General features: G+C 36.4%; 1 protein-coding gene across 1 annotated transcript; it reads left to right on the top strand.

Moving 5' to 3' along the window:
* Positions 1-331: 331 nt before the first annotated feature.
* Positions 332-2,868, top strand: LOC120171093 (LEAF RUST 10 DISEASE-RESISTANCE LOCUS RECEPTOR-LIKE PROTEIN KINASE-like 2.1). Its single transcript, XM_039178889.1, has 4 exons — positions 332-422; positions 744-1,421; positions 1,500-1,541; positions 1,640-2,868. The coding sequence occupies exons 1-4, from the start codon at positions 350-352 to the stop codon at positions 2,815-2,817; spliced, it is 1,971 nt and encodes a 656-aa protein (XP_039034820.1). The 5' UTR covers positions 332-349; the 3' UTR covers positions 2,818-2,868.
* Positions 2,869-9,504: the final 6,636 nt, after the last annotated feature.

Below are 9,504 nucleotides of genomic sequence, written 5' to 3'. Positions count from 1 at the left end.
ACCCGTCATCCTTTATTCCTTTTCCACCCTACTTCCATCGGTATCATATTTATTGACTTATGGAGCACGGTCCCTCATGCTCTAAACCCCTCGGCCCTACACGATGGAAACGAGAGTCTTGGCTGCTTGTTTACGGGTCATGTCATGGTAGACTTCATAATTTTTCAATCTCTCATTTTCTTTACCTGCCTATTATAATTGGTGCTTCTTCACATCTACACCCAAAAAAATAAAAATAAAAAGCTGCGATATTTCCTGTCCCCAGCCTCAACACCAAACCCCTATGTGAATTTCAATTCCCCATCACAATTCCGGACCCTAAGCTGAATCTCTTTTGAGACTAGCATTAATGGCAACCCATGTGGGCCTTTTTCGTGTACTGGTTGATTGGTTGAAGTTGATAGAATCCCTGAAAATAACTGGTATGGGTTTTTCCTTTTGTTTCTCTGGATTTTCTTTCACGTTATGAACACGTCAAGGATGTTGATTCTTAGATAACTTCTTTGCTTCTTCAGTTTTTGACTATTTGGGTATCTGTTTTTTTTTCTGTGTTGAGTATTGATGGGTTTTTGGTGTTTTACTCCCTTGGGTTTTGATTCTTGAGAAAGAGATGGCTTTAATTTATTGTTTGTGTTGATTTTTTTTCTTATTTATGTGTTATAGAATTACTTGATCTACTTTCTAGTTTTATTTAGGACCTTTTGCTGTTAATTTGGTTTGAAAGATTTTTGTCCATGTGGCAGGAACTTGCCCCATTGTTGGATTGCTTGTGATTTTTGTGTCCTTCCAAGTTCTGGTGTGTATGGGCAGTATAGAGTATAGGAATTCCCCGGAATGCAACAAACCTTTCAACTGCGGCCTCGTCCAAGATCTACGGTACCCGTTCCGGCAACGGGGTAGCCCGCCGTATTGCGGGGAGCCGGGGTTCGAGATGTATTGTGAGGGTGGTAGTCCCATGATTATAATCAGTTCACGGAGTTACCAAGTTCTGGTATACAATACCACCCTCAAGTCTCTTACACTTGCCCCTATGAGTAGTTCGGATAGCGTGCTTTGTCCCCGGCGCCTTGTCAACACCTCGTTGAATCTCAGCCCTTTCCACGCTGCTTGGAATACGCAGAACATATCTCTCTTTTACGGTTGCCCCACTGATGTGGATCGTTATGAAGGGCTTTCTGATCATCAGTTCCGTTGCAGCATGAATGGAACTGATACCGTAGGCTACTTTGTGGTCGCGTCGTTCTTTTCTAACCTCTCGGTTGCAGCAAAGGATGCCTTGAGATCATGTCGTACCAATGTTCTTGTCCCGGCGTTCGCTTCGATACTACAGGTTTTAGAGCACAACCCGGGTCCAGCTAATCTGAATGTCACCCTTGCTAATGGCTTCGGGGTGCAATGGGATCAAAACGATCCCGTCTCAGGTATCATAGTCAACAATCATTCTTCTTCATAATCTGTTCTTTTTCTAAGATTCTAACTTGATTCATCGCCGGTTGCAGGGTCCTCGGATGGTTTCAATTCAAAGATTAAGTTAGCCATAGGTAAGTACTATTGGTTCACATTTCAATAAAGTCGGAACTATGAACTGCAGCTAGGTAATACTCCTCTAATTTTGTTGACTTGTTATTCTCTAAAATAGGATTCGGAGTGGCCGGAGTTGTTTTGTTAGTCGCGGCTTTGATGGTAACTTTCCATATTAAGAAAGAATCACTGTCAAGAGGAGTTTTATTGAAGTTACAACGAGGGAAGAGGAAGCAATGGGAAAGGATTGAGGCATACATATTGCAGTATGGTTCCGAGCTTGCTCCGAAGCGATATTCCTATGCAGACATCAAGAAAATAACCAAGTCGTTCAAAGACGAACTAGGTCAAGGTGGATTCGGAACTGTGTATAAAGGTATGTTACCCGATGGCCGACTTGTTGCCGTAAAAGTCCTAAATGAAGCCAAGGGGAGTGGAGACGAGTTCATAAATGAAGTGGCTAGCATTAGCCGAACCTCCCATGTTAATATAGTGGCATTCGTTGGTTTCTGCTATGATCTCTTGACAAGAGCTCTAATCTACGAATTCATGCCAAATGGATCGTTGGATAAGTTCATCTGCCATCGAGATTCTCCAGATAGACCTGATCAGCTCGAAGTGAAAATGTTATACGATATCGCAATCGGCATTGCCAGAGGATTGGAATATTTGCATCAAGGCTGCAACACGAGGATCCTACACTTAGACATAAAACCTCACAACATCCTTCTAGATGACAATTTTTGTCCCAAAATTTCGGATTTCGGGCTTGCTAAACTATGTGGGCGGCAGGGGAGTATCATTTCAACTATAAGTGCAAGAGGAACCATAGGATATATTGCTCCAGAGGTGTTCTGCCGAAGCTTTGGAGGAGTCTCGCACAAATCCGATGTCTATAGCTACGGGATGATGCTCCTCGAAATGGTCGGAAAAAAAGAAAACATTCATAATCAGACCAGTAATTCAAATTTTGCGATTTGGATTTACGACCATCTTAAAGAAGGAGCAGACTTGAATCTTGAAGGGATGACAGCCGAAGACAAAGAACTGATCAGAAAGATGATCATAGTGAGTTTGTGGTGCATTCAAAGTAATCCGTCGGATCGACCATCGATTACTCAGGCCATCGAGATGTTGCAAGGAAGCATCGGATCTCTGACGATTCCTCCGACACCGTTCCTTTATTCTCCTCCGAAATCACCTGAAGACACCTTCACGTCATCATTTTTCAGACCATCCAACATTCCAATGCAGTACAGTGGACATGGTTTGTCAAGTGTGTCAAATAAATTGTGAGATGGAGATTTGTATGATTATGAACACATTTACTTGGTTTATATGTATTTTTCAGTATCTGGTTACGTTCTTAGTTCGTTGAACACAGTTTTTTTGTGAATACATGACATCTGATGATCAATGTATTCGTCTTTTTTTAGCGATAAAGTTTTCATTGTTTATTTATTTTTGTTGTTGTATTTATAATAGGGCAAAATTGGATATACAAACCATTATTTTTTATGGGTAAACTATTCAAGAACAATAAATTATAATTTTGACCATCGGGCAAACGTGGTCATAATGTTTGAATAATATTATGTCATATTATGTCTTAACCCTACACATGGTATCCATGATATGACATTTGTAAATAATGTCTAATACATGTGAATGTGATCTTAACTGTCCAATATGTCGTAATGTTAAAAATCGTGAATACCTTTTGAATAGTTCTTAAAGTAATTCATAGGGTTATCTAGACGATAATATTTTCATGATTATCATTAAATATTTTTTTGTATTGAATAAATATATTTGGTCGATTGACCAAACTGTCCATATCTATTTTTTTCATACTTTCTTAGTTGATGAGTTTTAGACCCTTTTGTATTTCAAATCAGTTCTATACATCAAATGCATAAAGGCTTAAAACATGTCTTATCTAAGTAATACATTGGATAAGAACATTTCCTTTAATACGATATAATCTCTTAATTATGTTTCTTCATATTTATTTATAATGTCTTCGTTGGTTTAAAGTGTTGTTGCAAAATTTTTTTTACCTAATGCTTCCCTTCGCCCCTGACGATAGCCTTTCCAAGAAAGTCTGCCAATTGGATGGCAAATCACCAGATGACTCCTCCTTCGGATCTGCCTGATCCTCTCGCCCCTCCTGCCTCTGATGTTTCTTTTTCTGTGCCTCTCTCGTCCACTTTGCCCCCTGTTCCTATGGACTGCAACATGGAGGATTCCGTTATCAATGGTAACCAAACAAAACCTACCATTTTTTCGATCCCAACCATCCCTTCTTATAAGGATACCCTCATCGGATTCTCATCCCCTTCAGAGGATACCGAAGATCAATTATTGGATGATGATGACTTTGAAATACTCGAGGGTGATGTTACCCGTTCCACCTTCAAAGGAATGATCTCCATCAACTTTTCGTACAGAATTTAATTGTTAGCCGTCAAGAGCCTTGATCAGACTGATCATCAAACTCATTGGACAGAAAATTGGTTACATTGCCCTCCGTAGTCGCCTCTAATATCTTTGGAAACTCTCACATCTCATGAAAATAATGGATATAGAAAATGATCATTTTTTGGTATCATTCTCTTCTCGATCAGACTACCTCAAAGCCATCGCCGATGGACCCTGGATGATCTTTGGTCATTATCTAACAGTCGAACCGTGGACGATCGACTTCTACCCCTTTGAATCCCATCCAAGTAGTGCCATCGTATGGATCAGATTGTTAGACCTTCAGTTCACCCTCTACAAGCTTAGCCTCATACAAGAAATCGGTGAATGCATCTAAAAGGTCGTGAAAATCGACTATCAAACTGAATCTGACAACCGTGGTCGCTTCTCTTAGATGGCTATCAGTATCGACCTTAACAAACCCCTTACTTCCAAGCTTTTGATTAATGGTCGGATTCAAATCATTGAATATGAGTCCTTATCGACAATTTGTTTTTCTTGTGGACACTATGGCTATGAGCAATAATGCGATCCTACTCATGCACTTGTGTTACAAGAATGAAGGACAAGGGAGCATTTACTTACCTCTCACTTCTTTACATTTTCTTTATGTTATATGATTATGTTACATATGTCATTCATCATACCTTATGCCATGATTGCTATGCTATATTCATCATACATTATCATGTCATTTCTATACCTTATACTATGCTAGGTTTGATGATACAATGGCATGCTCTTATGCTATGCATCTCATATATTTCCATATCATGAACACATCTTATTACGTGCATCTTATGTTAGGCTTAGTACTTATATACTATAGTCCCTACATTATGAATATCTTATACTTTGCATAGTATGTTTCCATATATTTACTTAGCTTATAATATGCATATGTTATGTTTGCATTGTTAAGCAGGGTCGGGGCTAGGATGTTGGAGGCCCTATGCAAATTCTTAAAAATAGTGTTGTTGTTGGAAAATTGAGATTAACAGAACTAATTAATTAAAGGAAGGTAAGGAATTTATGACTATGGTGGGAATGGGAATTAATGAGGGAAGATGAATAATTGAAGTTTGGTAAAGTGAATTGAAGAAGATGAGATCCTTTCTCATAAAGTGGAGTTAGACAAAAAAAAAAAGATAAGCTTTACAGCTGTAGCACAATACTAATTATTGGTATTTCCCATATGACTTCAACAAGATTCGACCGCAGGTTCTGTGGTTTTGAGCCCAAAAATTTTACCACTGATCCATAATACTTTGTTTGTTTTTTTATTGTAGCAATAGTAATAAATCTATTTTTTTGGGCCTTGCTATTCTGGGGCCCTGTTCCGTCGCGCACACTGCGCTGTGCTTGTCCCGCCCCTGTTGTTAAGTTAACTTTTCATATCATTTACATTCTTTACTTAGGCGTGCAACATATATGCATTATGTTCCTAGCTCACATACTATCTAATTGATTGTTTTCATGCTTTACTTAGGTGTATTGGATGCTAAGGCAACTTGGGGACAAAGAATACAAGCTTTGGCAGCTCATATTAGCTCATAGGCAAGGATTACTAGCTCATCTAGCTTAAAGGAGCTTAAAGGATAGCTAAAGGAGCTGGAGGGGAGCTGAATGTAGCTGGAGAGTAGCTGAGGACATAGTAGCTGAGTTGAGGACTAAAGGTAGCTGAAGGGTAGCTGAGGTGGTAGTTGAGTAGATGGAGTGTCACTAGCTTGTAGCTTGAGTCTACCTAGCTACTACTCACCTAGCTAGCTACCTAGACACTTACATTGACACCAAGAACAAGTCATGTACCTAGCATGCACCCTTGGCCGAGACATCAACATCCTTGGCGTGGGAAACTCATGTGACATCAAGGAGGGAGTCATGTGCATACAACACCATGTGCTTTCCATGTGGCTTCATTAGACGCTTAAAGCATCCAAGGGGCATCACTATTTGGCCAAGCCTTGTAACTTCTCACCTTGGTGCCAACGTGAACCAATGCAATCATTATTCAGCCAAGCATCATGCCTTACCATTCTAACCATAGCAACATCACTCTTTGAAGAGATATCCAAACCATCACTTAGGAAAAAGACATGAGCACTCATTTAATTAATTTTGTATCTTCATAGAGACACAAGTATGGCCAAACCAACACCTATCTATTCGACTATGCCTCTCTATGTTCTATAAATTATGAATGCCTTGGCACTTGTAAGGCATCTCCCTTTGTATAAATACATAGTGAGAATTTTCTTACTTTTTAGTTCTTCTTGAACTTTATCGACTTATCAAGCCTTTTTTGTTTATGACGTCCATCTTTTTTCTATCTTGATATTTGTGTTTTCCAGTTCCTTATAACTACACGGACCAAGTCCTTATCACCACCCGGACTATTGAATACATAAGGCTAGGGCCTTGCTCTTTATAACATTGAATTTATCACCAATCCTGTAATTAGTGCATTTGCGCACTCCCGAATTAGATAAAAGGTAAGTGTATATAGTTAATTTGATATGCCAATCTAAATCGATTGGCTCTATATCATATTCGAATAGGAAAATAGATTAGTTATAATATCGGAACGATGATTATCGGTAAACAAATAAACAAAATCGAAAAGGAAAAACAAGGAACACCATGATTTACGTGGAAAACCCAATAGGGAAAACCATAAGCAGAGGAGATTAATTTCATTAATATAAAGGAAGAAAATACAAGAGTATTTTGGTGAAAGAAAAACTTGATTTCTAACTCTAACTCTTAGTATCTATTTATAGGAATAGATACTTGATTACAAAAGAAACACTAAATAAAGTAGAAATATACTTTAATAAAGTTTTCTACTTTTAATCAAATTGGGTTTCCTACTTTCCCAATATTTATATATTAATTAATTTGTATTACTTTAAATTCGAGTCAAACTCTAACAAGATTTAATAAGAACATGTCGATTTTGGAAATGAAGATACAAGATATGGAATTTTGGATGGTCCAAACGAGGTTCATAAAGAGAAGTTATAGGCAATCGGGCAATGTAAGCAATGATGTATTAAGAAGTAGATTGAACATGTCTCCCTTGTGGTGCATGTACTGATGTTCATGGTTGTTGTTATTTGTCATAAATATGTTGAAATGGATGGATTGCAAAATTATGCAGCTTTTGATAGTGTTACTAAGCTATGTTTCGTACATTTGGTGTTGGGATTGTCCATTCCCGTAATTATTAGGGAACAGAGGCGAACGCAAGATTTTTCCAAGACAGAATTTTTTTTTTCGTGCATGCATTTACTGCATAATATATGTATGTATATATAATGCTAGAAAAGGTTGACTTTCTTTCATGCACGCATTTACTGCATAATATATGTATGTATATATAATGCTAGAAAAGATCGACTTTCTTTCATGCACCTTTATAGGTTTTCAGCCATTGCTTAGGTTTTAATAACAATAAAACACGTTATTGTATGTGGAATATACGTAAAAGGTATACCTGATCAGCCACATATATAATATCTATTGGTTGAGATGTCATATACAGTAAAAATATACCCTATCAAATGTGTTTTTTAGAAGGTGCAACTCACATGGTGTTATAATGTATTTATAAATAATTTAAAGATTGATATATTTAAATAATAAAATCGACAAAATGTTATAAATAATATAAATTAATTATTAAAATTATTTCCCATGTGAATATCATTTTTGTATTTTTATTAATGTTTGAACATCTGGTTAAAGTTGATAAAGACTGGCGACAGGTAATGTGTTTGAAAAGAAAATAGAGCAATAAATGAAGGCAAAAAGATATTAAGGAATGAAGGCAACCCTAAGCACATGCATAAATCAAAGTAATTTTTTTAAAGGTAATAACGTTTGTCAAAGAGCTGTTGGTAGCTAGGTTCTGACTAAATATGTAAAGTAGTTTACAATTAAATTAAACCTCAAGCAAGGAAGGCCTACAAGAAAGGGTGTATTAAGATTTGTATAATTTTATAATCATGAATAGATCGAAGGATGTGAATATGGCCATTTTAAAAAAAAATCTACATGTTTAAATATTCTTTTATTTTTTAATAATAATTTAATTTTATATTTTAAAATTTTTATAATTCCGCACCTCTTAACTTTCTAATATAACTTTCTAATTATTATGCAAATAAAAAATTACAAAAAAATGTATTACTTACCATTTTTTAAGTGACTCATTATTATCATATTAGATTCACCACAGAAATAATTAAAGTGATTGACAGTTATCGCGGCCGTCTTTCGGTTGGACCCAGAATTAAACTTCGACTTGAATAATTGGGTTAGAGTCGTCACAGATCATTTTAAAAAATACTTAGGCTGATCGGACACTATCTTACTTTATCTGCGTTTTACCAGAAATGTGTCGGGTTCGGGAGTCGGTTATAGTCAAAGAAGGATTAGCACCCTTGTACTGCCCTTTCGGTACCAATTAATTTGTCGATCGTCTTTACTTGCGAAAATTGAATTTTAAATTGAAATTTGAAAAAAATCAACTCGAATTAATTACCTTTGATCGATTGTAATTTATTCTAAAAATTGGTCAAAAACGTTAGATAAAAAAATAAATAAATAAGTATATAGAGTAAAAATAAAAATAAAAATGAATCAAAGGAAATGAAAGAAAAGGAAAGGAAAGGAAAAAATATTAACAAATTAAGAATAAAAAATAATAAAATAAAGGAAAATGCCAAAATAAAATAAATGTAACCTGCAAGTCATAAACAAAAATAAGTTAGAGATTATAATGAGTAAATGAAATAATTTGAGAATGAAATGAATAAAACACAAATATGGATATGTAAAACTAAATAATGAGAAATAGTTAAAACAAAATAAAAAGAGACTAAATTAAAAGAAAGAAGAAATTTATGGGTTTTAAAGGAACCAATGATGTTTGAAGGACCATGGAGAGAATTTATCCTCCAAAGTTAAAAAACAAATGGGTTTTTTAACATTGGGTTTAGCCTGGGACGTGAAATGGATACAAAAGTGAAAAAATATGGACTTTTCATCTATTTGCAGCGTCTTCTCCAAAAATATATAATTCGCTCGTCGTTTAGGTGCTTGTCATTTTGTTCGCCACCAGCCAACCATCATCAGTAGTTGATGGATTTTAAATTATTCCGGGAGGCTCGCCTTGATTCCCTGAGTCCAAATCTGGAGTCGATTTCACCGGGAAGTGCTCCGATGACCACAAAATAACAGGAAACCGTTTGGCTTTCCTTTTCCCGATCTGTGATCGTCCACCGTTGGATTGTCCTGGTTTTCAAATATGTTGTTCATCGATGCCTTCTCCCCTTCTCACCGTTCGAATATGCTTATGGACATCCCGATCGCCGGTGAAGGACTTCGACTGTGAGGTTAGTTCACCTATTTTAATATGTTTTTTTCCTATATCACTCCTTTTGTATTTCTTTGACTCTCACTCCCTATTCTCCTTTTGCAGGTGTGCTAGGCCTTCTT

The sequence above is a fragment of the Hibiscus syriacus genome, unplaced genomic scaffold (assembly GCF_006381635.1).
Source record: "Hibiscus syriacus cultivar Baekdansim isolate YM2019G1 unplaced genomic scaffold, ASM638163v2 tig00111810_pilon, whole genome shotgun sequence".
Lineage (NCBI taxonomy): Eukaryota > Viridiplantae > Streptophyta > Magnoliopsida > Malvales > Malvaceae > Hibiscus > Hibiscus syriacus.
The sequence above is the reverse complement of the archived record's forward strand: the minus strand, read 5'-3'. Positions and strand labels throughout refer to the sequence as shown.